The sequence below is a fragment of the Theobroma cacao genome, chromosome 8 (assembly GCF_000208745.1).
Source record: "Theobroma cacao cultivar B97-61/B2 chromosome 8, Criollo_cocoa_genome_V2, whole genome shotgun sequence".
Lineage (NCBI taxonomy): Eukaryota > Viridiplantae > Streptophyta > Magnoliopsida > Malvales > Malvaceae > Theobroma > Theobroma cacao.
In genome coordinates this window covers 6,078,401-6,106,394 of record NC_030857.1, presented here as the reverse complement: position 1 = coordinate 6,106,394, position 27,994 = coordinate 6,078,401, and the positions used below count along the sequence as shown (strand labels likewise).

Below are 27,994 nucleotides of genomic sequence, written 5' to 3'. Positions count from 1 at the left end.
TCAACCTTTTATTATTATTTTTTTAATTTTATCCTCAATTTTGTTTTTTTTCTTTTGGGTTTTTATCCTTCATGTTATAGTTGAGTAACGAATGTCCACTGATGAAAATACATTGGTATAAACAATTTTTAATTGTAAAAATATTTGAAAATAAATCAATTGTTTCAACTCTCAAATTACGTTATAAGTATTAATATTCAGACAGAGTTAGAATCCATAACTACTCACTATCTAAATTTATAACTTAATTTTAAATTTCTCTTTATTATCTTTTCAAAAGAAAATGGGTCACACAAAATCACAATCCAAATCCCAGTGCGGAAGGATCCGATAGGGTGAGGATCCCACAACAGGAAGCGGTAAAGATGCGAATGGAGATACGAGAAAGTTCCAATCCATGCCTGGAGCAATGGAGGTCCCTAAAAGTGCCTAAAGGGACACTGGAAAAAGCTCATGGTCAATCCGGCAGCGGTGGTAGGGTGCAACCGTCCAAAACACAATTATACCACCTACATTCACATTAACATTACCGAAGCGGAGCCCGAGGCAAAGCAATCGCTGTCGGTTGTAGCCGTTTCTGCCACCCTCACCCCTCTCCCTTGTATTAACTGCTTCCATTAATCAGAGAACATTACATTATTCCATTAATTAATCACGTGATCTTTATTACGGCTAAGGATTGGCTTTGGATATAGAAGAAGAAAAGGCTCAAGTTGTGGTTATATTTTGACAAATTTTTTTTAAAGGTATATTTTGACAATTAAGGAAGGTATTAAGTTTCTACATAAATCCAATTCATTTACGCTAAATTTGATTTATGATAAGATATCAACGAGGAAAGCATTCAAACTCAAATATTATTATTTAATAATGTATCCAAATTTTATAAATACATAATTAAATTTTATACTTGTTACATCAATCTATACTCGAATATTATAAATATTATTAGTTAAATACCTAAACTCGTTAAATATTTGATTAAAATAAAATTTTATGTATATTATTAATGAAAATTAAATTAATTGATAAAATAATAGATTAAAATAAGACTTAAACACAATTAATGAATTTTAATAAATATTAAATTAATTGTAAAGAATTTATAAATAAAAAAAATATATATAATTAAAATTTAATATTAAATATTATTATTTATAATTAAATATTAAGTAATGAATATTTTAAAATCACTATTCAAACTCGAGATGATTAGTAGTTTTATTATCGAATTCAACTATAAGTTATTTTAATTTTATTTAATGGACTCTAGTAATGCAAGTATCTATTAACATTTTTAATTTATGGATATTCTTGACATTTTATGAAGATTTGAAAGTTTAAGTTTTTTAGATAAATTACATTTTAATTAACAAAAAATTAAAAATTTAAAGAGTTGTTTATTTGTGGTAAGTGTTAATCTACTGTTAAAGTCTAATTATAGCTCAGTAAAGAAAATATTATAGCTCAGTTGAAGCCAGTTGAAGCCACGCCAGCCTAGCTTCTCTCTCTGTTATCTCTGTGGAAAACAACAAAACAAAAAATAATACTACTTTTAAGAAGTAAAAATACAAAAAAAAAAAAAAAATTCCTGAAATGAGTCCTCACTCTTCACAGAGTTTCAGACCCAAACAGCACTTCAAAACCTCCAGAAAAAACCAAACAGAGAAAAAGTAAGTGAAGAAAAAGAAAAAGCAAAAGAAAAAAAAAGAAAAGATCATCGTTTGTTTCTTTTTGTTTCTGAGTTTCTCTTTGCATGGCAGCTCACATTGGCACTTCCATGAAACCCAAGAGCAACAGCAACAACAACAACAACAACAGTGGAAGCAATGGCTACAGCAGCGAGAGCAGTAGCGGGACCAACAGCAACTCTCCGAGCCCACCTGCTTCGCCCCCGAAGCCGCGTCTCACTCCGTCTCTATCCCAGTGCCGCCGGAGGCTGCGTTCCAAGACCCATTCTTTCGTCCGCCGTGAAAATCTTGGTTCAGGCCTGAACTTCCGGCGGAATCTCCGGTACTTGTTGGTGCTGCCGCTTTTGTACATTTCGGGCTTGTTCATGTGTGTCGGTCCATTTTCTGGGCTTTTGGGCTATGCTTCTGTTCCTGGATCAGTGTACCGTAGCCATGAGAATTTTCGAAGGCTTTGGGATGATATTCGCTTTGATAATGCTTCAGCTCTTGAGGTCTTCTTCTCCAACTTCTCTCTTCTTTTTTCCTATATTTTTTTTAAAATTTTTCTCTTTTTTTTCGCCTTGCTAGTATATGCTTTGTGATGGCTGCATTTGGTGTTTATGATGGTGAAGTTGGTTGCTAGATTTAGACTATAAAGGTTAAGTTTTTTGAGAGGATCTTAATTTTTATGTGAATGGACGGTTTTTGTTTTTTTTTTTTAATTTTGGAAATATTGAGTGTTTTTTAGTTATAATTCTTTCCATTTAAAGGTTCAGATTTGAGTTATATGATCAATTGTTTAGCTAGTCTTTATTTGAGTGCTCTTTTCTAATTGGTTGCTGACTAGACATAAGATAAAATTTATCATAAAATAATTTGGTTTCTTGGATAAAGCAGAAACGGGTAGTATATGGAAATTGATCAAGAAATGAGAAAGCAAAGAAGCTTGATGGGAAAAGCAAAGGACTTGAAGATAAGTTGATTAGTGGAGTTTTGAACTTTCTACTTGGAAAATGATATTGATATGAAATTTTGCATTTTTTTGCTTATGCCCAAAATCAAATATCTTTAATTTTCATTTTTCCATTTAGACTTTTATTATAGCACTTGGCTAGTGTTGGTTACAACAGAAATATCAAACTCTACTTTTTTGAAAAAAAAAAAAACTCTAGGTTTTCAGCATTAACGGGATAGTGACCTAGATGGATCTAATTTGACATTCTTTGTTTGTCTTATTAACTCTACATAGTGATCAGAAATGCATCATGTTCTTGGCTTTTCTCCTTGAGGGTTGGGTCCCTCTGATAGGATCCAGATCCTTCTGTAATAAGCTGCAATAATATGCTTCTTCTTGCTGCAGTTGTCCTCTGTGTGGAAATACAAAAGAAGGCTGAAAGTACAGAAACCTTGTCCAAATTTGATGGCTAGAAATCATTTCTCCTTGTACAGAACTAGCATGATCGGTAATTTCTTACTGAGATGGTTTTTCTCTTAGAGTTCTATGATCCTTCAGTTTCAAAAATTGTTAATATTGGAGTTCAGGAGCTGCTGTTGGGTGATTATTACTACATGTTAGGGATAACTTGTAAAGGGTGGGGTAGGAGCATAAAAGTTATTACCACCATGTTTATGTGAGTTTTCCATTTTCTGGTCATTGAGAAAATCAGTCATTAGACTTCATCCAACCCCACCCTTGCAGATGCTTTCTAATCCTTGTCACTCTAGTTTTTTGACATTTTAATGCTTGAAAGGAGAGGAAATGGGCTCAGACTTGTATGATAATTTAATATTTCTACTGAATTTCAGAGTCTCCTGGCTCTAGCGGTTATTTGATCGTTGATGCTAATGGTGGTCTTAACCAACAACGTTCTGCGGTATGCAATTGTCTGCTTTTACGAGATTTGTACATTTTGGTTTTCAGCTGTTTTTTTAACTTAATTTATGATTTTTTAAACTTAACTGATGTGCTTTATTCTCAGAATTTGACAGCTGAATACCACATACTGATTCTGCTATGGCACATAAAGCTTATTGCTTCATATTGCTTATCTGATTATCAAAGTCTTTGTTCTGTCATGTGCATGTAAACATCATTACATTTTTTTTTCTGTAGATATGCAATGCAGTGGCTGTAGCTGGACTTTTAAATGCAATACTAGTTATTCCTCAGTTTGAACTCAACAGTGTTTGGAATGATCCTAGGTATACTGTCATTGACTCATCATGTCCAAATTTGACTTAAGGATATTGCGGAACCTGATGCTTAAAAGCTTACCCATTTTGCAGTCAGTTTGGGGATATATACGATGAGGATCACTTCATAGACAACCTTAAAGGTTATGTAAATGTGGTTAGGGAGTTGCCTGAGGCATTGATGGACAAATATGATCACAACATGTCCAATATTCCAAATCTTCGAGTCCAAGCTTGGGCTCCTGTAAATTATTACTTGGAAGTTGTTCATCCCATTTTGAAGGATCAAGGGTATGTGCCATATTATATCTTCCAGTTCTAGTTTTTATTTGTCATTAATAAAATGGATTCGTTTATTCTCTTAATATAATGAAATAGTTATTATATAAGCAAGCTGTGAATTGAAGTGGGCAGATTCTTGAATAAAAACAATTTTTTTCCTATGTATTTAAATACCTTTTGTAGTTGATATTTAACCAAAAATTTTCTGAAGTATACTTCTAATTTGGTTGTGATGGTTATATGTTTGATGCAGAGTTATCCGCATTGCGCCCTTTGCTAATAGATTGGCAATGCATGTCCCACCTCATATTCAGTTGCTAAGATGTGTAGCCAATTATAAAGCGTTGAAATTCTCTCTACCTATATCAACACTTGCTGAGAAACTAGTCAATAGGATGATTGAGAAGAGCTCAAGGAGTGGGGGAAAATATGTTTCTGTCCACCTCAGGTTTGAGCAGGTGTGGTGCTAATCCTTTTTTTGGCCCTTACCTAAAGCAAGCTATTCATTTCCCAAAGAAACCTAATATGCCGATTAATTACCCCTCTTCAATTATTAGGATATGGTGGCCTTTTCATGCTGTGTTTATGATGGAGGACAGGCTGAAAAATTCGAAATGGATTCTTTTAGAGAAAAAGGGTGGAAGGGAAAGTTTAAACGAAGAGGTCTTGTCATCTTACCTGCTCTCAATCGAGTTGAAGGAAAATGTCCTCTAACCCCTGTGGAGGTACCTAATAAAAGTTCAATCTCTTTGCTGCTTTCTCCAAGTATAGTCTATTTAAACATTTCATTCAATACTTTTTGGGGCTCTGGAACCATACTATTTAAAGAAAAGGCTACATGCTGTACTTGCTGTTGCATACGGCCCTTGGGTGAAGCCACCCAAGCAAGGGCTTTAGGCCCCAATTTGAAGAGGCCGAAATTTAGGGAGAATTTATAATTATATAATAATTAATTAGATTAAAAATATATAAAAATTAAAAAATATTTAAAAGTAAAAAATAATTAATGAATTATTTATTTTTTCACTTTTTTAATTATGTGTCTAATAAATATTAATTTTTTATCACTTTTTTATTTTTAGAATGTTATTAATTTTTAATTATATTTTTTTATTTTCAATTAACTAGCAATTATATGTATTTAATCATCTCCAACAATTATTTTATTTATTTATTTATTTTATTTTCAATAAACTCATTTAATGATTTTCAATAGTTATTTTTTTTCTTATATATAAAATCAATTATTTTTTTGATTTTTTATATAACAGTAAAAAAGTTGAGGTCATTAGATGATAATAGTTTGAAAGAATATTGCTTCAATCTTGAATGTTTTTTAAAATATAATAATTATTTTGATATTGATGGTTTAGATTTATTTTTAGAGCTAAAAATTTTAAAAGAAATTATACAAGAAAAAAACAATCTAATTGACATACTTAATCATATAAGAAGATTCGATTTTTTTTCAAATGCATAAATTGTTTTTAGAATAATGTTAACAATTTCAGTAAGTATTGCTTTAGGAAAAAGAATGTTTTTCAAAATTAAAATTAATAAAATCTTATTTAAGATCAACAATGCCTCAGGAAAGATTAAATGGATTGACTATATTATCAATTGAAAAAAAAATATTAGAAGAATTTAATTATAAAAGTTTAATTAAAAATTTTGCATATTTAAAAGCTAGAAGAATAAAATTTTAATAATTATTTTTAATTTCAATAAAAAAAGTCTGATTTGAATATTTCGTTTTAGGCCTTTGAACTTATTAGGTCGCTTTTGAATTGCAATACAAATTTATGAGCTCTTCACCTTGTTTTATTTGTGTTTCTATAAATTATTTAGTTTGAGGTGCTACAAGGGTGTAGGAAGCCAGTCCTAGTTTAAACTTTGAAGCTGTATGGAAAACGAGGTGACCCATTGAAGTAAAATAACTCTAAATAGAACTGAAAGGCAGAACAAAATCCTACATAACAATCAGGATTAGGCTTAGGTGTTCCTATATTATATATGCTTCCTACATTTCTTGGTGTAGCTTATATGTTTCGTATTTGGATCTCTTTCCTATATTGACTAGCTGACTTCTGCCCTAAGCAGCATTAGATCAGGTCTTTCATCCTTGACCACAATTAATGTAAAATGAATTCTGCAAGTGGGAACATGCTTTAGTGCCTTGTTATTGTTGTATTTATTTTGAATTTTTTAGTTTCTTGAAATGCTGCTGGACACAATAGATTCAGGATTCTTTCGTATTCTAGTTATTCAATGCATTATCCTGGTCAAACCATAAATAAAATCCCTATGTTCAGGGTGAAGATAGCTAAATTTTATTGGAGGGGCCAAAGGTTAAAAAGAATAAAAGTTAAAAATTTTTAAAGTTAATATATTAAGCTTAACTATTAATAATCAAAAGATTTATAATAGATAATAATTTTATATAACATGTAAATCAAAGAAATAAAAAGAAAAAAACTTATGATAGTGTTTTAGGAAAATTTGGTTCAAAGATGGTAATATCCTTTTTAATATAAACAACTAAATTATTTGTAAGAAATTTATCATCCATTTTGTTTTGAAGTTTGTCTTTTTCGATATAAAAAACTAAAAAATTAATGTTGTTAATATCTAATATTTTTATTTTATTATATTTAAGTTTGTAATACTAAATATTAAACTATAATGCATAAACTATAAATAATTAAATACGATATACAGAATTAATAATTTCTTCTTTTACTCAAGATAATTTTTTTTTAACTAAATATAAAACATAAAGCACATTAAAAATATATACTCAAGATAATTTATTTCTTATATAATTAGGATTAATAAAAAATAACATATTAGTGAAAAGTTGAACAACAACCAATAATGCAATACTAGAACTTATATTTGAGAATTACATATACAATAATTTTTTAATTTTTAAAAATTAAAATTATTAAAAATAAAATTCACATAATAGGAAAAAAAAATCATAACAAATAGGAGATATAACTTATATAACAAAAAAAAAAGAATGTGGTTGATGATTCATAGAAATTTAAAAAAATCTATAGAAACTTAAAATATATGTGCAAATAGAATATAATTGAAAAAATAAATAAATATAAATAATAATAATATAAATAGAAAAAATTAAATAAAAATTTTACCTTTTTATAATTTTACAATACAAAGATAAAAAAAAAGAGAAAAAGATGAGTGGAGAAACTTAAAAAATTAAAAAAAATTAAGAATTTGAGTAAAATTGAATGAGCTTGTAAGATCATTTTATTATTTTTTAATTATGTTAATTATTTAATAACAAATTATTTTGAAAAATCATTAAAAAATATATAATATATAAAAAATTTCAAAAAGTTTGGGGGGGCCATGGCCCTCCCATTACAAAGGGACGCTCTGTCCCTGATTATGTCTAGTAGCATGCACCATATTCCAATAGTACTAAAATATGGTAATTATTTCATTGGCATTGTATTTCATTCTCTAAGTTGTTAAATCTTTTCGATGCAATATGGAATTCATATTCAACTTATCCTTTCATTTCTTTATAATTGACTTATGATATATTCTGTCCATTTGTGGCAAATAATAACTCTTTCTGCACAATGTTTTTCCGGTCACCATAGGTTGGACTGATGCTACGTGGTATGGGATTTGACAACAACACTTCAATTTACTTAGCCTCAGGGAAAATTTACCAGGCAGAAAAACATCTAGCTCCTTTGCTAAAGATGTTTCCCCTTCTTTACACCAAGGAGTCTCTCGCTGCACCTGATGAGCTTGCTCCTTTTGAGGTAAATGCCGGGCTACCATTCTTACAATATATAAGGTTTGCAGCATGTTGTGGATATTTTTTTTCCCCTGTAAGTGAATTAGTTTTCCCATAAGATATCATTAACAGTTCTGTTATTCTGTATTCTGACTACTCAGGAGTGCAACATGAGCAGAAGATATTCGTTTGTCTCATCTAAACACTAAACATAGAATCTTAAATTACTAGTTCCAGTTATACACATCTTAGTCTGCTTTCTCCTTGAATAAATACTTCATATGTATCTGGTCTTATTAAGAGCACATATAGATTATCTGTAGTAGGATCAATCGAGCTAGTTTTTGAAGCGTTTTCAAATTGCTATAATAACTACACTTAGCCTCACATTCTTATGGAAATGGCCTGTATTAAGCCTTTGGATAGAAAATTTTTCCTTAAATGAAATTATTGATATACTTCTTGCTTAGAGACTTAGGAATGACTATTCAACTATTTTATACGCCACCACTAATTGTTTTAACAACAGTAATTATAAGGAGAACTTAGACAACTTAGACCACAATGTTTTAATCTCTCTTTTTAAATCAGGTTTTCTTTATGAAACTGGAACATCCAGCTACATCTTTAAGGTTCATTTTCATTTGTCCTCTTGTCAGTGATTGATTAAACAGAATTGAACAAAGCAATTTTATCCTATTCATTGCCTACTCCTTTGACTCTGATCAGTTTTTGTGGTTTCCTCCTGGACTAATTGAAAACGCAAACAAGTCAACTGAATGACCTCCGAAATGACTGATCTGTGAACAAGTTTGACTTAAATTGATAAAATATTTTATCCAATAAGGGAGGAAACCCTCAGAACATCTGTTTAACATCCTTTTTTCTTTTCTCTTGATAGGGGTATTCCTCAAGGCTGGCAGCTTTAGACTACACAGTAAGCTTGTTTAGTGAGGTGTTTGTGACAACCCAGGGTGGAAATTTTCCACATTTTTTGATGGGCCACCGGAGATTTCTTTTTTATGGACATGCAAAGACTATCAAGCCTGATAAACGCAAGCTTGTGGTTTTGCTGCAAGACATGGGTATCAGGTATTTATCCTCTGAACTACTGGAGTAACAAGACCTTGCTAATGCAACCATGTTGGATTACGGGCCAGAGTTATAAAGTTCAAAGATCTTGGACTTTGAAAAAAGTACATATCTTGGACTTAAGCTTTGTATAAATAGTGGTCCGTTGAAAATATCCTAGGAGAATGGAGTAGTTTTATAGGTCTCTATACATATCTGTAGGGTTCTGTCAAGTGCCACATGCATGTTCTCTTTGTCTCACTTCTGTATAGGTATAAAACATCTATGTTCTCACTTTGCAGTTGGAAAGCTTTTAAGGATGAGATGAGAGTAATGCTTGCAGAAAATGATCGCAAGGGGATGATGGTGCCTAGAGTCAAAAAATTCAACAGAAAGACCTCCATATACACATATCCTTTGCCAGAATGTGCGTGTCTCCAGCATTCACATAATTCCACACTCTAACTGATAGTATTGATTCTTTTTACCCACTTTGAATCTACAAGATAACAAGCAAAGTTCATACTTCATCTGGGCTTCCATTGCACATCTATCATCAATCATATACTTCCAAAGTGTATTATTGCTGCATTTACCCTCTGTTCATGGTCGTCCTACACCATTGTTGTGCTACCTGATATGCAAAGGCAGATAGGGATTGCAGTTTAGTTGGGCAGTGTGTAGGTTCTCCAGTTTTGATCACGCCAGAAGTTCCTTGTTCGACAATGTGCTTTTGGTTTTACCCGAAGATGCAAATGTTGTTTTGCTTGCAGTGCGGATGTAAGCAACAAGATGGAGGTTGATTTGCAAAGCCTGATCAAATGAGCCGGGATTGACATGATTCTTTTGTTTTTTCATAGTTAGCTTCAACCTTATAGCAGGAAGCAGGGCAGATTTCACGCTTGTTCTTTTACGAGGGAAGTTTTGCAGAATTTCTAGTACTGTATCGTGAAAATTTTTTGATATGGCTACAGGGCCGGAAGACTGGCTTTGCATTGTCTTTGGTGGAAATCCAAATCGTCAAAGATTTCGTTTACAAAATATTAAGTGCGCCTTAAATGAATGTAATGAAAGATAATTTCTCCATTCATAAGGTGAATGAAACAAGACATGTTTATTAGATGGAAGAAGATTTTATTTCTGGTTTGCAGTAACTTCGAAGAGAGATCTTGCATCTTAGTTCAGTATCTTGCATTAATGAAGATTTAATTATGTTATGATAACACTTGTCGTGAGTTTATTGGAAAATTTAAAATTTATTTCATTTTTTATTGATTTAGTATTTGTAACATGTGCGTTTTATTTGTATCACTTCATTTAAAAATAAAAAGGCAAATAATTGAATTTATCATTAATAAAATTTTAAACTTCACCTAAACTCATTATAAAGATTCAATTTCGATTTATAGTTGATCTTCGAGCACAAGGGCTTGAAATTTGCAGGAACATATAAGAGTTTGTTTCGTTTAGTGTTTTTTTTTTTTTACTTTAAAACACTACATGACTCATAATTTGGAGTGAATCGAATCCAGTAAATTCAATTTAACTAAGCCCAAACAAGACATGTCCAAATAAGCCGAATTAAATGGGTCCAAACAAGAAAAAAGTCCCATCGAGTCCAAACAAAATAAATCCAAGGGAGCCCAAATTGAGTAAGCACAAGTGAAATAGGCCCAAATGAAAAGAATATATTCCAAAGCCTAAATTGAAGCCGAATTAATTGATTATTTAATATTGATTTAGGCCACATGATTATTACAAAATTGCCTTAAATTACTCTGAAAAGCAAAAAAAAAAAGGGTGTCAACAGATGGAATATTGATTTATACAGCACACATGGCGTTCAAGTTGCAGAGATAAATGGTTGATTTACTGGGTCCAGCCAAGGCTGCTAGGCTAGTGGAAAAGCTTGAATTAAAGAATATCCGTTGCCCATCTGGATAACTGATAATTTCTTGCTTTTGCGCATGTTTTGATTCCTCCGGTATTTCACTGATGGAAGTCTGCATCACTTTACTCAACTTGACACTCAGGTGTCAGTCCTCAACTGCAGTTTGGTTACGAGTTGTGACATCTGGCACTGAGTAAGAGAAATGTTGTTGGAAGCATTGTAATAGAGCCATGTGCAAATCTGGGAAACAATATTGTTCGAAGACGTTGTTGGAACTACTTCGTAGGGCTACCAGAGACGGAACTTCATATTTTGGTCTTGCGTAATGCTGATAGACTTGGCGAACTTGGTTCTTCAAATGGATCAATTTCTTGTTTCCGGCAGTCTGAAAGTTTTGCGTTCATGCTTTCTGTCTTAATTTAAGAGTGGAATTGATGCATCAGAAGGGGTTATATTAACCTCCCTTATTGATTTATCAAAACATGATGAAGTTGATTTTTCAGCATTGTTGACATGTATCATGGTTGGTTGTGGCCAAAATATAAACTAGGTCCCCTCATTGGAGAACGCCTGAAAGTAGTGATACAATGAACTTTTGAAATGTTGATGCTGACATTGGGAATGTGCAATAGCGTTTAGTGAGGAGAGCTGAGAAGGAACTAGTTTCACAACAGGTTGGAAAGAGCTCGATTGAGCTTCCCAATTGAAAATTCCTGCTTTTGTTAAACATCATGCATGGTGAAACTGGAGTCAATATCTGCTACCTAACAAATGGAATTAACCAAAACCTGAAGGAGTAGAACCATCTTTTTCTTTTTCCCGGATAGCTGTAGCCAATAATATCACTTTGCAGAAGCACCGTTGGGATGATCTCTATCAGATAATTAGCTCTTTGTTAAAATTAGTAGAGACATCGCCAATGTTCCAGATTCTGTTCTTATTCTCTGCTAACTGCTGGTTACCTGTGACAAAATTTATGCAGGCTAATTTCTAATGTATAAATGGCTGTATAAATAGAGTATAACACAAAGAACTACGTTATCCAGTGGAGGAGCTTACTATTGCAAGTACAGTTCACAATGTACACTTTAAACTAACCAGCTCTACTAGCTGAATATGTGTTCAAAAGATAATGTTGGAACTGGTAAAAGAATACGTCAGGCAGTGAAGAACTGTAGGAATCAATTAAATGTTCTCATTTTTAGGTTTTCTTTGTTGCCAACACGAACTTGCCTGAAATCCTGGCAAGGAAATGCAACTTCCAATAATTCGAATCTGCTCGGCTACATACACCTACCCTTTCTAGCATTCAGTAAAGTAGATGTTCATTTTCCAACTGTGCTTGAAATTATCTTGAAGCAAAAATTTAATGAAAAGATTCTGTTCTCAGCCTGTGCATGCATTTCAACAAAAAAAAAAATGGCCTTCGAATTCAATGCATAAACAAATTACAGGAAATGTTACATTGCTTTTCTTCATGTGTGCAACAAAAAGAGAACTTTTTTAATTGCGCTGCTGTCTGATCTTTTACTGTTGAGAAGTGAAGGACCCCAAAAGGAGTAATTCTCTCCCTTCCAACTCTCTTAATTCGATTCTTTACCTTGAATCTCACGCTTGTTTTTCAGGGGGCACCTGCTCATTGAGTATGCATAGTTCCATTTTTGTTTTGAGTACGACAATGCTAAGCTTGACTTTACTCAATAATTGGCCCCAAATCTTGTCCGGAAGGAGAAATGTCCTCCAGTGAGAGGAAAGATAAGCCGGTCAAGGCTTGTCCAACCATTGACTGTGACCCAACAGACATGAGCCAAACAAGAGCAACATGGCTGGGATCCACCAAGGTCAGGCATTGAGCCCCACCTTCCAATCCCACTGTTAATGCCGAATTGCCAAAGGTGCCAATAGCCCGATTTCTCATGACTCTTGTTTAGCAAGGCCTCTCTGCCACGCTTGTTGCTTTGTCTTTATTTTCTTTCATGTTACGTTGCTTTCTTTTCCTTCCAATCATTTCTTCTTACTATCTTTCTATCTCTTTCTCTCTTCGAGTGTAGCTGATGGAAATAGGGCTTGAGCGTTCCTTTAAGCATGTGTTGTGCCTCCCCTTTTACTCTTCTCAAGGACTGTAAAAAATTATCAAAGCTCTGTACAAAAGCTACACAAAGGTTGCGTGGGAGAAATTCCTTATGCCTCATTCTTTGGCGCCAAACCTGACTCATATGCCAGCAACTGGCTAGTACAAATAACTATCTAATCCAAATTTTATGTACCCAAAAAACATCTAGTTCAAGTGGGTTTTTTTATTTTTTTCTTTTTAAGAGTAATACTCCTACTATTCACATAATGTTTACATTGTAAAATTGAAATATCATTAAGTAAAATGTCTATATGCGAAAAATTTCTTTATATAGTTATGCCTAATAGACTTCATAATCATATCACTAAATATGATTTAAGTTTAATTAATTTAATAAATAATTTATTATAAAAGAAGGACAGGTTATTAAAATTTTAATAAATAATTAAAAGCGTGACTCACATGCTGAATTCACACACAAAATATATACTTTATAGTACAGATAATAGTGTATAGAAAGCGATGAAGTGAAGACCTAATGTAATTAAAGACGTACCATAAGCGCATATATATTTTTGAGTAAAGAGATAAATATAACTATTATCGAATCAAATTTTTAAATACAAAGAATTTCATTTTATAATTATGCTTAATAGATTGTATAATCATGATAATGAACTCTAATTAAATATGATATCAATGTAGTTATTTAAATAAATAATTGAAAGCATGACTCGCATGCTGAATTTAAAAAAAAAAGGATTGTAGTCTTATATGTATTGTTATTAATTGATTTCGTTCCACCTCTTTGCAGAGAAAGAGATTAATGTCAAATTCACCACTGTACTCGAAGTCAACATTGTTATTTTAAAAAAGGGGGATTGATTCAGAATAAGGATGAGAAAGAAAAATGAAATTTTAAGTTTTATTGTTTTATAATTAAAAATTCCATGTCAATTTTTTAATATTTTATATTTGTTTTCATTTATTAAAAAGGAATATTATTTTTTAATTAAATTATGTCTGAATCACTTAAAATCAAAATATAGTGACAACATCCAATATTGGCTTAGAATACAATGGTAAATTTGGCCCTAATCTTTCCTTTGCCAAGACATGAAACTAAATCAATTAATAACAATATATATGATTATAATGTGATAAGCTTTGATGGATTGCCTTTAGTCCATCATCTTCTTAATATAATATTTTTTTGTGAATTCAACATGTTGGTCATGCTTTCAATTATTTACTTAATGAACTACATTGAGGTCACATTAATTAGTGGTTACTATCATGATTATGAAATTTATTAAAAACAACTAATTTTTTTTCTCATTTAAGTATTCAATTTAATGATAAATACGTATATCTTTTTATTTAAAAAATTAAGTTTGAATATCTTTTTTTCCAAATTTAAAAAAAGCATCATATTCTAATATTTACACTTTGAATCAGGGTATAGTGACAAATTTGTTCTTAATCACTACTCTTTTTTTTTTTTTTTTGGTTAGAGTGAATTCAACTTATAATTGATTTCCTTCAACATTTTTTCAATGATTTTATTGTTCATGTATGAACCACAGTATGTACTTGTAGGACTGTGGGAGGAGATTACATAAGTAGGATTCAAATCTTGCTTTTGATCCCGCCATGCTTGTGAGATTTATAATATCCTTGGGAAGGAGAAGAAAAGTACCCACTTATCAAAGCTGTGCAGACAGTTTCCACGGCCATCGTAAGAGGTTTTTCAATAAAAAAGAATTGTTGCCTTTTCCAATGTTAGTGAAGAAATTGGAAGATTTTATGAATATAGTATTCCACAAGAGCTTATCGAGCCCATACTTGGCTGCTCAGCATATCTATTTGTTTTGTTATTATTATTATCGAACATCAAGAAAACTCAAATCATGAGATAATGAGTACAAAACAAGAGTCAAAAGATTGAAAATCTAGAAATATATAGAGATGTCATGTACCCACAGGCCGCAGATCAACAACACATGGGCAACCGTTAATGCAAAGTAAACAGGCTAGAAAACAAAGGCAGAGAACAAAAAACTAGCGCACGCTGTACGGACAGAGGAAGTCGGGGGAGGTGGCGCTGTCTCTAAAACTTGCCTTGCTTCTGTATGTCCTTGAACTGAACCATCCATTTAACAGAACTTGTAGAGACAAACTGAAAGCATCTTCAGTAATGCCTTGCATGCAGTAAAACCTACATTATTTTTTTGACACTACTCAACAAAAACCTGATCATGACAAGACACACCAGGCCCAGCTAGCATGGACAACAAAATACTGTTCCAAATTCCAAATGTGTGCAATGTTTTGTTAAATTTGGCGTTTGCAAATGGCATGGAATCCCCGGAAATTGATGCAGGAAAAAGTGATACCCCATTAAGGAGAAAGAAAGGTATGGGTGCGGACTAATATTTTGTCACAACACTGTCCCACTTGGCGAGTCATTCTAAGATTGTACGCAATTTATTAACTAAATCTGTTAATTAGTTTCATCGATGATTGGGAAACTTTGTCTGACTAGAAACACATATTTTATGGTTCCAAACAAGAAGTTAGAAGCTTGATGCTTGAATCTACATGATGAGAATCAAATGTTTAAACCTAAGAACTCTCGCAAGGTGGAAAATCAAAGATCAACCTAACTTTATTTTCAATTTTGAAAAATGTGCCTGTCCTGCTCCTGATGAGATTTATATATATTGTGAACGCCGTGAATGTACAAGTGATGAGATCCATGTGGTTTAAATGCATCATGGCAATGTAGATAAGTACATCCATCAATGGGCTCATCACATGGATTAATTCAATTGATAAGGAAAAAACTTTTTTTTTTTTTTTATCAATTAGAGTTCGATTTTTGTGAAAAATGCATTTTATCAATAAAATCTTAACTACGTCAAATTCATGTAAAAGAATGTGTTTTTAAAATTGTCTAAAAAAAAATCTATACAAGAGTTGAGAACATTATGCATTAAAAAGACCAGATCCATGCTACAATGAATTTTGATGATATGAAGCTTTTTTTTTTTTAATTTTTTCATTAACAAATTTTTCGATTAAATCTGCGTGATATTGAATATAATACGATGAGAAAAAGATAAATTTAAGATGATATATAAATTTAGACCTTTCAATAGCTTTTTTAGGCTTTTCTACTCAAATCATGATGATTTACATGTATACAAAAACTTGGACAATTTTGTTTATGAATGCTACGTCATCAACTTCACCTTAAATTTGTAAAATTATGAATGTCAAGTCAACAAATTTTATCCGTAACATGATTTCATTAAAAATTCTGAAAAAAAAAATACAGAAACAGACTTTTACACTATAATTTATCTATTATAGTGCCATATGGGAAGGTTCTAGTTGGTCACTCCATATTCTTCTCTCCTTTAATTTCACTTCATAATCCCAAGTTAAATGTTTTTTTTTTCCTGAAGAAAAAGAGAAACAGAGACATAAACCATTTACAAGGTTCAGCATTCATTCATCCAATGCGCTACTGTTCTCCCAATGTACAATTAATGCCATGTATTGGGTTGAGAAATCATGTCGCCGTTCAAAATCTAACACCCCCTCCTCCTCCCTCCGAAGTTTCCCCCACAAATTTATTGCTGATTGTCGACCCACAGCCACAGGGCAAGCCCACAATTCCCCCCAACCCATGACAGTGATCTTCTACCTCACGTGGATCTAAACCATTCCCCCAAAAAATCTCCACATGATAGTAGCAGTTTTAGCAAATCAAAGATTTAATTTTGCCACGCAAATCGATTATCCGAAAACAAGAAAAACCTTCCCTTAGATCAGAAAGTTAATACTGAAAACCCCACTAAAACCCTCTATAGATAACAACAAAACAAGGCAAGATGGCCTTGGGATTAAACACATACAACTCATCCAAATTGGAGTAGACCCCAACAGCACCAGCCACTGAGTCGCAGTCCTCCATGCAACCTTCCATGCTCTTCTTAACTCTCCCAGCAATCACCCTACAAACAAGCATTGCCCTCTTGTCATTCCCAATTTCTTCTACTCCAGCTGCCATGTCATGAGCTTTGCCACTGGTTGCCGTTGTCAGGATTCCCTTCCCATTGGAACCTCCGCTGAGTTCTTGAGCAACCTTGAAACCATTCTTTATAATGCTACAGACATTGCAGTTTGGGATTGAGGTGCACAAGTTGGAGGACCCGTTGAGGCCGAGTGAACATGCAAAAGTGGTGCAGTGAAACCTGAGGAGTTCATTGCCATCTGCTATGCAACGTGGGTGCTTCTTAGGGAGCTTGGTGGCTTTGGATTTGATGGAATCACGGTATTCTTCGAATTTGGAGATGGTTTTGGAGGTGTTGTGGACTTTAAGGATGCGATCGATTTGGCAGATGGGTGTTTGCTTTTTTAGCCAGCTTGACTGGAATATGATTTCCACTATGTTCTTGCTCGTGTCCTCAGGACCCAGTTCAGATACTGTGGATTTACAAGCCCAGAGACAGAAAAATCGGATTATGATGTTTATTATCGATACATTCATAATTAATATGATAAACAGGAAAATGAGATTGACGTTACTAGAAAAGAAAAAGGCGAGGAAAATGAAAGGGAAAAAAGATCAATATTATAATAGTCAGACAAGTAAACTTTCTTAAAAGAAAGAAAAGAGAAGATATATGAACAGAAAACTGAAGGAATGGAATCAGTTTGTTAATTAGCTAACAAAAAGGAAAAAAGTTTTAAGAGGTTTATGTGCTAAGACAGGGGAGGAGAAGATTTCAAGGGAAGTGAATTACCTGCGTGCCTAATAGCTTGATGAAGCTCTAAATTTTCAGCTTTCATGAATATCTCACCACATTCAGGACAGGAACAAATGCTACCCCTCAAGGAAGGATCTCTGGCTATTCCAAGAACAGGATCAACCACCATTCTGCACTCGTAACAGCCAGAGAATCTCCTAAATGGCATTCCTCTAAAAGACCCACCAGCGGAGGAGGCTGATGCTGAAGATACAGAAAGTGAAGAATTAGTAGAAGAAACGACTCCATTGAGCTCATGCAGAGGGGCTTTCATGGATCTGCTAGAGGCATCATTGTTACTTGAACCAAGTGATGCCCTTTTCTTGTGGACTTCAGGGGAAGCTATTTCAGGCCTGTGCATGACCTTAGTGTTGCTACATAATGAACCTGAACACCTCATTTTCTTGCATTTCTTGCCAGTTTCTTCCATCACTTGTTCTGGTTGTTTCTCCTTTTGCTTCTTCTTCTGCTGTTGCTTCTGTTGCTGCTGCTCTTGCTTTTGTTGCTGTTGATGTTGTTTTTGTTGCTGCTGCAGGTGCTGCTGTTGCTCTTGTTGTGGTTGGGGATGTTTACCAAAGAAAAGGCCTTTCACAACTGCCCAAGAGGGTGGTTTGTCATTCTTCTGAGGCCGCTTCTTTTGGTTTTGGTGAGTTTCCTTGGTTGGTTTTCTTTGGTGAGTAGGTCCAGCCATTTCTCAGGAGATCTGCTACTCTGTGAAATTAGTTGGGCTAGACAAAATGATGGGTTATAGTATCAGAATCTGAGATAGACTGCCGTCAGAGACATGTAGCTGAAACAGCTGCGAAGATGCCTACTGACTTGAGCTCAGATTTGAAAGTATTTCTTTTTGGGGCTATTCTTAGCAAATTGGATTTATTTATAAATTAATTGCTCCCTCTACGTACGCCTCATGGTAACTTACAGTCCGCTGATTGTCATTGTAGATACTTGGATCATCTAGACAAGAAACAAAAGTGGGTCCCAGCATCAAATTACTCAAATGGGATTCCGATGGATAAATCCCCAGTAACAGGAAAGGGATAACCAGGAAAATGTTAAATATGTAATTATCAGGAATAAAAAAGAAAAAAAAATGTAACACCCTACACAGCATGCATTGTCGAATAAGAAAAAATGTTCATTCCAGCCTACGGTAACTTACAAAATGAATAGCTGCGAATTATATATATACACACACACACGTATACATTTATTAATTATAAAAATAATTTTTATAATATACCAACATTAAGTTTTTTCATGAGAATTAAGTGTTGAACTTTTCAACAGATTTTAAGTTTAAAATTTGTTTATGAATAAGTTAGTTCATGAGTTCGTCAATTAAGTGAGTAATTAATTTATGAAAAAATCAAATTAAGGGATTAAATATTTATGATAGTTAACTAAAGGTAAAAAAATGTGAAACATCAAAACCATTGAAGTGATTTTTTATCTTTAAAAATTACAAAATCTTTGAAAAGAGTCATAATCATTTGTGAATAGCTGTTCTAAACCATCTTTTGAAGCTTATAAATGCTTTCTTCAAACATTAACAACCATATCGATACGAAGATCAATCGTTCTTTAAACCCTGTCAGTCTTCATTTACATTTCGTTTTTTGAACGTGTTTCTGTAAAAGAATCTCAAAAGTACAATAATTGATTTTCTATTCCTTTATAATATTATTAATTTTAAGAAAATTTCTTAAGAGTGTATTGTCTGAGTTCTTTTGCACATTATTGATAGATGTCTGTGGTCGGTCAAGTCGGACCTATCGAGCCTCTCATTTTTAAAGCCAAGCCCAGACTCTTCTATTTTACTACTAGTTTATAATAAAATAAAAATATATTTTATTTTTATATTAATAGTTTTTTTAATACTTTTAAAATTAAAATTGAATAAAAAATTATATTATTTATTAATAAAATAATATAATCAAAAGTGGGTCCGACTTGGACATGAAAATTTATACCAAATCTCGCTCGTAGTCAAGTCGGGTCTTAAGTTTGAGCGTAGCTTGACCATTGAATACTTCTACATATAAATATATATAATTTTAATTTTATTGATAAATAATTAATTTTCAGTTAACGATATTTAATTATATTTTTAATACTTTTAAAATACCCCATTAGACATTGTAACGTGGATATGAATTATATACTATTGCTTATACAACAGTTCAGCTTAGTGCGATTTATTTATATTTAAATTTCAAATTGTATGAACAAATTACACTAGTTATTATTTTCTTCTCATTGGCTTGAGCAAAAAATGCAGAGATATTAAATGGGGAAAATGGACAGAGGAGAGGAGTGCAGATGGGATCTGGGCAAGGGGTGTCTTGTAGGGTACCCCAAGGTGGGATTTTTGGGGCTGAGTGCTCTAACACCAACAACAAGATACGCTCACTAATTACACCATTATGGTCCCTCTCATGGGAAAAAGCTGCTTGATTCCTTTTGCCTCAAAATTATGCCACACTTCCCCTGGAATAAAGCTTTACTAGTGTTGTTTATTAACCAAAAGAATACTCTCCAGCAACTTATTATACTATATTCCTTAGGAATTAATTATATCTTCTGCATCTGCTTTTCAAAATTTTAACCCTTAAAGGCAAACATTAGAGAAAGCATTCAAAAGTGAGAAGCTTAAAAGAAATACTAGTGATTCAAAAAAAAAAAAAAAACTAACAAAGCTAGCTCCAGCAGTCGACTAACCGTTGGCGGTAAAAAGTGGATTGGCATTGGAAGTTCAGATTCAGAAACTGGGAGAACCTAACGACTCCAAAATTGGCTGTTGATTAACGTTTGGGAAGCTTTTGGCTGGGAAAGGATGATTTGTAGAGTTGGTTTGTGTATATACGAATGGAAACTTTAACTTTGTGATTAAGAGTCTTAATTTTATCTCAAGTGTATTTAAATTTCAAATATATTTCAAATATACTTGAACATTTAATTCATTAATTAATGTATAATTTTTGTATTATCACAAAGTTATTAATTGGCAAATGCATTGAGCTGATGTTCATTGCTTGGATTTGTTTATGGGCATAAAGCTAAAGCAAGAGTGTTGCTGTATCACCAATACATATTGAATACGGAAATTTATCTATTTATGAACATATATAAATGTCTTAACTGAACGCTTTAGCTCACATGCTGTACGGATTATGGTTATGGACTGTCAAAAAATTCATCCGTCCAAGTCTATGTTTATTGCAAAGAAGCAATTGAACGTTTGTTTAATCCAAATGATAACAAAGGTAGGCCCGTTCTTAGGTGTGGCCCATAAAAGATTTGGGGATTTAGGTCCTCATAATAAAGGAATATCTTTGTTTGGGTTGGTTTAAAAGGTTCTATGGGCTCTTTCAGACGAACCAAAATTAGTACGACGGACGCCCAGTAAAATTTCTTGTTATGAAAGGCTCCCACCAGAAAATGGGCCCAATGGCCCATCCAATAATTTTGTTCTTTTTTTTAAAAGAAAAAATGAGAGCGCCAACAAGCCGTTCAAAACTTCGAAAACTTTCACTCGACTCCCTCCACTTTCTCCGAACGCTTCCTCTTTCTCATGGACGACACTACGGTAACCCTAACGTCACCCGATTGAGTCTCTCTTTCCCGCCGCTCCTATCCTTCAATTTTATTTTTCTTTCTTTTTTCCATCCAACTGCCCTTCTCTCCATAGACCGGAAATGCCGTTGAGATCCGGCCATGGACAGGGAGGCTAACCTTCCGGTCCCACCACCCTCTCGCGCGATCCCCAATCAGGACACGTCATCCTCCACGTCATCATCTTCCTCCCCGCCCGGCTTCATCCGTGATGTCCAGGCCGCCTTCAAACGCCATCGTTCTCTCGGTATCCGTCATCTCTCTCCTTCAAGTTTAGTGTTCTTCACTGTTGTATGAGCCCAAATTTTTGCTTACTGTTTAAATTTAGTTCCATTCAGGGTTTTTTCTATTTACTTTTTTTCTTGATTTCCTTTTACCTAGTTAGGGTTTATATTGGTCTCAAGCAAGCTATTTAAGTTCATTTAATGGAATTAGACATTTAGGGTGCGTATTTGGTTTTAGTATTTAATTATGCTTATACTGATCATATGGTTTTGTCAATGAATAAAATCATGAAATATTGGATGAATTTTGTTAGCTAATGACATGATGCGATTGGTTCAAATGTAAATTTACGTTGGAACTTTTGAGAGGTTTCCAGGTACGGTGCAGACGAATGGTATAATGCCTAGACGAATGGTGGTTCCCCAGCGCACAGCTTCCAGAAATGTGGGTGCTAATGTTGATACTAACAAGTCTCGGGATTGTGTTTCGTTGAGTCATGGTCAGTTAGTCAAGGACAAAATTATTGCTGGGGAATCTCAAGAAGATGCGTCCATTACACCACCTTCTATTACGGGAACTATCACCAAAACCTTTGATGAAAATTTCAACCCATTTGATGTGGATCAAGATCAACCTAAGGAGGTTGTTGATCAAAAAGAGAATAATCTGATCCCTTTGCGGGATGTAGAATCTCAACATGTTGATGGTCAAAGAAAGGTTCAGCTTTTACCTGGACACCATGTCAGTTCTCAGGGTAATATGTTTTGCAATGCTCTTTAAATTGCTAATCTGCATTTTTCTAGGCTCTTCTTTGCCACCATACTTTTGCGACATTGTGACAAACCTAGTTGAATTATAGCTCATTATATTTAGTTCCTGAATTTGTCACTATGCTTCGCGATGTATTTCCTCTTCCCATTTAATCTGCAGGGGCCCATGATGGAATGGCCACTGGATTGGAGAACTTATCATCTCATATGGGTTCACTTGCCTTGACAGAAATGGAATGGGATACAGTCAATCAAGTAGAAGCACAAGCTGTGGTAAATAATGAGTCCAAGCACCAGCATTTTCGGAACACAGAATCTGAAATCAATTTGAAGTCTGATGGTGCAATCTCTTCTCTGGCAAAAAGAACTACAATTATTCAAGATCAGCTACATCAGTTAAGAAACTTTTTAGGGCAACCCCTCACTCAATCTTCAGTTGTGGGGTCATCATGTGCTACCACAACATCTATACATTCATCTTCAGCTCCAATGCTTAACCTGACAACTTATTGCTCTCATTCTCATTCTGAAGGAGGTTCTTACGTGGCAAAAGAACCCCTAGGAGATATTGATGTGAATCACCAACTTGTAAATCAAGTAGATATGTTGCAGCAACCATTTCCTTCAACTAAGGAAATGAACAGAATGTTAGTTGATCAAACAGCTCTTGCAGCTCAGGCATCTACCTCTGGTAAGGATGCTCAAGAGGAGGTTAAGAAATTTGACTTGTCCAAAAAGCAAGAAGGAGGCTTGGCAAATGAAAATGAACTTTTAAAAGATCCTGAATCTTGTCCTCAGTATAATAAGTCAACCAAAGGGCAAGATTTTGCAGGTGATGTCACTAATATACAATCTCAGGCTCCATTGTCGAAAGACTTGACTTCAGATGTCAAGTTAGAGCCTTCTAAAGCAGAGAAGCAGGGGAAGGTCCCAAGTAGTAAAGGAGCTTCAGCACCTCGGAAACGGAATTATGATCCTGACTTGTTCTTCAAAGTGAATGGAAAGCTGTATCAAAGGCTTGGAAAAATAGGCAGTGGAGGAAGCAGTGAAGTCCACAAAGTCATTTCATCAGATTGTACAATATATGCACTTAAGAAAATCAAGCTCAAAGGTCGTGACTATGCGACTGCATATGGGTTTTGCCAGGAAATTGAATATTTAAACAGGTTGAAGGGAAAGAACAACATTATCCAGTTAATAGACTATGAGGTACCTCTTTCCAACCTTTGTCCTGTGTTTACTTCCAATACACTAAAACGTTTATCCTTTTTTATTGTTTCAATTTGTTCACCAACAACACAAATCTACAACCAATCATTTCATGGATTTGCTATTATTATGTTAAATAGACACTCATGTCGGTCATTTTATGCATGCTAAACTAAAATGCTTCAATTAGGGATCTTTTAACATTTTACCCGATGAAGGTTTTGTGATATTGTTGGTCTAAGTAGGCGGTTGATATGCAGACTGATTTCATGGCCATTTGTTGTTCATATGCTGTGGAACTTAATAATGTCTTATTTTCAGCAGTTATGACTATTTGGAAAATTTTATGGCTGTTGGAGTTGTTAACTTGTCCAATGTGGGGGCATGGGAGGGGGAGGGGATCTATCACCTTTGAAAGATAATTGTATAGCTCACCACAATTGCTATGATGCAAGGAAATGCACATACAATGTCACTGTCAAGTGGTCCATAGTGAACATAAGAAAAATTCCTTAAGGCACCCATGCATGTAAAAGTAGATCTTAATTGGTGAGAATGTATATCATATTATTACGATAAATGACTTGAACTTTGGTGTTAAATCTTGTGAGCTTTCTTGTTGCTAGGATTTAGCCTGAAGCAGCTTGTGGGGAATATTTAATAATAGTCTTTCTTGATATTAGGTGACAGATAAGAATCTGCTTCGAGAAGTCATGAATGGTTGCATGTCAAATAAAGATGGCAGGGTTAAGGATGATGGCTATCTATACATGGTACTTGAATATGGAGAAATTGATCTGGCTCACATGCTATCCCAGAAATGGAAGGAAATGGGTAGCTCCAATCAGACTATAGATGAGAACTGGCTTCGATTTTACTGGCAGGTTCTAAAGCTATCCCTTATCTTGAGTCTCTGTTGCTAATGATACCTTTTTTACATTATATGTTTTCATCTTCTAAGTCATTTGATAACATTTTTGAAAGTTAATTTGCGGCTGGATAGTTGTGCTTGGTCATGTTGTGCTTTCTCTAGTGGCAGTCCACCTAAATATACATTCCTACGTTGAGGCTAATAATTTTATATTTTAGAGATGACTCTGATTGTGTCCTTTTCTTTGTGTTTGCATATTTTTATTTAGCTTTTACTCCAATTTGTCAAGCCTTTCTTGAGCTTCCTATATTTTGGGAATCAAGTTTCTCTCTTATTTTTACTCCCCCTTTTGTCTTTGATCTTTTTCCGAAAAAAATAGACACAGAGATACACATGCCATGAGGTGATGCTTGGCCCCAGTCTTTGGAGTAGCAAATGCTAACAGAAAGCTAAAGTTGGATTAAATGAGGATTTTGAACAACAACTTGTAGCTTTTGTAAAACCTAAAAAGGAGCTTTTGGAGGCTTTACTTCAGAAGCTCAAAATTGAATTTCCGAAAAGAGTTGTGATGAGATGTTGTTAGAGAAGATCAGTAAAGCTTTAAACATGCAAAGATACTTTTAGTTGTTTCAAATAATTTTAACATGATAGCACATGTCGTAAAGCTTTACTTCAACAGCTCTAGTCAGCCCAAACAGGTTTCAAGTGCTAAGAGTGATGATGTTTTCTTGTGTTCATGAATGTTCAGAACTGTAATGCTTATTAGTCTGGGGAGGGTTAGATCTGCACACCTTAGCCTTGTGCAATTGTGGCTATTTTGGCAACTTGTCCCAGTGACCTGCAGGTCACAATGGAGCAAACCTACCATTGCTCCAAGTGTCACCCTAAGAAAAATATGGACTTATTTCCAATTATTGTTTTACTATAATTGGAAAAACGAAAGCAGAGTCTTTGTACTTTATGTATTTATGTTCTCCATGTTCCTCAAGATTCTTTTTTGACTTCCACATCTGCCATCAGGGGAAGTTGCATGCCTTTTGTCATCTTCTTCAGTGAGTTGATTTAGACTCTTTTTTTTTTTTTTTTTATTGAAGACAGGGATAGTTGATATTATCTTGTTTAAAATTGTGTGCCATTCATGTAGTCTTAGCTTCATATTATTATGTATTATTCAACAAAGCAGAATATTTAGATTAGTTTGTTGGAAGCAATTTGCAGCAAATACTTCAAGCTGTCAACACTATACATGAGGAACGCATTGTGCACTCCGACTTGAAGCCAGCCAATTTCCTTCTTGTAAAAGGTTCTCTAAAACTTATTGATTTTGGTATTGCCAAAGCCATAATGAGTGATACAACCAACATCCAAAGGGATTCACAGGTACTCGTTACTCATTGTTCTCTCTAACTTTTGATTCAAAGTACTATTGGAAACCTTGGTCCTTATAGTTTAATTAATCAAAATTTTAATTTTACTGTTCTTATCAGTTTAGAACTTTGATGGTTTTCAAGATAATGATGGTGAATGCACTTTTATTTACATTTATTATGACATAGATACTGCTACTTATATATGCTGTGTAGCAACATTATGTATCGTATCTAAAATTTATTTGCAAGTGGTTGATCACTAGGTAAAAAAAAGAGTGCTTGATGTTTTGGGTCTTTCATGTTAAATCTTTACAGCAACATCTCTTGTACCTAACATAGTTTATGGCAATTAATCACCTGATCACTCACGGAATTCATAAAGCTTTTGTATCCTTCCACTGTAGGTGGGTACTCTTAGTTACATGTCTCCTGAGGCATTCATGTGCAATGAGAGTGATGCAAATGGAAATACTATAAAATGTGGCCGACCTTCAGATATTTGGTCCCTTGGGTGCATACTTTACCAAATGGTTTATGGGAGGACCCCTTTTGCTGAGTACAAGTCTTTTTGGTCTAAGTTCAAAGTTATAACAGATCCAAACCATGAGATAACATATGGTCCAGTTTCTAACCCATGGCTTCTTGATCTCATGAAGAAATGTCTTGCATGGGATCGCAATGAGAGGTGGAGGATTCCTCAGCTACTTAAACACCCTTTTCTTGTTCCCCCTGTTCCTCCCGAACCATCTTTTTCTCAAGACCAAAGCTGTCAACTGCTTCAGCTTATAGAGAAAGCATGTGGCAGCAATCAAGACGCTTTGGTACTATGTTCTCAGCTCACTCAACTCCTTAGAGACCCAATGTCACAGATAACGTCACAGTCACTAACATCCCAAGAACAAGAATGCAGGTTGCTCTCTCAAATGTCAAAGCTTTGCTTTCAGCTCCAGGAACATCTAAGCAAGCCAGGGTAAGAGTTGGTAAACACGGGGAGCAGCTAGCCATAGCAGTTTTTAAGTGTTGTAAACGTGGGAGGATTTTTTTGGCCTACCAGCAATTATGCCAGATCAAGGTCATTTTCAGTCCTTTTGTAATAATATGTAAAAATTACCATCGTGGAGTTGTATTCTTGGATAGCTGAAACATTATCCTTCAGCGAGTTCATGAATGTATCAGCCTGTTTTTGAATTGATGTGGGCAGTCCAAAGAGTCAATTCAACTGATCCTTTAGGTTCAGAACGTTTGTATGATAGCATTGTCTAGTTTAATGATGTAACATTCAATCCAATAAATGTTACATCCAAGCTGGTAGTAGCATTTTCTTGTTTTTGGTCTACCTCTCTGGAATGAATGATTCTTAATTTTCAAAAAAAAAATAAATTATGTAACATTCAATCCAATAAAGGTGCAAGAAAAGAACGAAAAAGAAGCAAAAGTGACCATCGAGGCTAACATTTGTTCAAATTGTTACTACCAGCTTCTTCAGCATGTTCCAAAATCATGTTGAGTTGGTAATACTCCTAAAAATCTTTTCCCATTATCTTTTCTTGTTTTACCAGGAAATTCTGTGCCTCAGTCCCACGGAGCTGACTTGGGAAGCCCCCATGAAAGTTTGAACGAGTTACTGACTTACAGACAGAACAAAAGCCTAACAACTGCCATTAACCTCCTTGGTCACACAGATCGATTCAACATAGAAACTAGCAAATTGGACCAAATAATTGATTGTTCAACAATATATTGCTTTACAAGCTCACTGAATTTATAAGGACAAAACAAGCAATCGTTGGATACTTCATGGGGTCACTTTCATAGTACAAACCTGACAATACTTTCTTAGTGGTTCCCCTCCCCCCTCTACATGTAATTCTTCCTCCTAGGTTTTACAATGAAATTCAAGCAGTCTTTTACAACTTAAAAGAAACCTCTTAGTGCAAGTTATTGATACTAGAAAACACTTACCATTTTGCTGGCAAAAAGAATCAGTTTTGCTTATGTTTCTTCTATTTTGCTGCAAGTTATTGATCTGTTTTTGCATTAGTTTTACTTAGAACTCTTGTATGAGTGCAATAAAACTTACTTTTGGCTTTCAAATATATATATATATATATATATGATGATCATTTAGATTGAGGCCTTGAGCTTTCTGTAGTCGAAT

The 27,994-nt window shown here is 34.1% G+C and overlaps 3 protein-coding genes across 4 annotated transcripts; 2 read left to right on the top strand and 1 right to left on the bottom strand.

Moving 5' to 3' along the window:
- Window positions 1,579-10,178, top strand: LOC18592283 (uncharacterized protein At1g04910). Its single transcript, XM_007018923.2, has 10 exons — window positions 1,579-2,182; window positions 3,031-3,133; window positions 3,477-3,544; window positions 3,784-3,872; window positions 3,957-4,154; window positions 4,399-4,603; window positions 4,703-4,870; window positions 7,781-7,948; window positions 8,825-9,015; window positions 9,297-10,178. Exons 1-10 carry the CDS (start codon window positions 1,757-1,759, stop codon window positions 9,457-9,459), a joined length of 1,779 nt encoding a protein of 592 aa, XP_007018985.1. The 5' UTR covers window positions 1,579-1,756; the 3' UTR covers window positions 9,460-10,178.
- LOC18592281 lies at window positions 16,443-18,668 on the bottom strand. Its single transcript, XM_007018920.2, has 2 exons — window positions 17,774-18,668; window positions 16,443-17,453 (listed from the first exon to the last, which is right to left on the bottom strand). Exons 1-2 carry the CDS (start codon window positions 18,465-18,467, stop codon window positions 16,822-16,824), a joined length of 1,326 nt encoding a protein of 441 aa, XP_007018982.2. The 5' UTR covers window positions 18,468-18,668; the 3' UTR covers window positions 16,443-16,821.
- LOC18592280 (probable serine/threonine-protein kinase mps1) lies at window positions 21,306-27,161 on the top strand. 2 transcript variants are annotated; one of them, XM_007018918.2, is made up of 6 exons: window positions 21,306-21,638; window positions 21,993-22,370; window positions 22,616-23,595; window positions 24,279-24,479; window positions 25,685-25,846; window positions 26,241-27,161. In XM_007018918.2, the coding sequence occupies exons 1-6, from the start codon at window positions 21,494-21,496 to the stop codon at window positions 26,808-26,810; spliced, it is 2,436 nt and encodes an 811-aa protein (XP_007018980.2). In that variant the 5' UTR covers window positions 21,306-21,493; the 3' UTR covers window positions 26,811-27,161. The 2 variants fall into 2 exon arrangements, with proteins under 2 accessions (XP_007018980.2, XP_017980819.1); XM_018125330.1 differs by having other exon boundaries at window positions 22,547-23,595.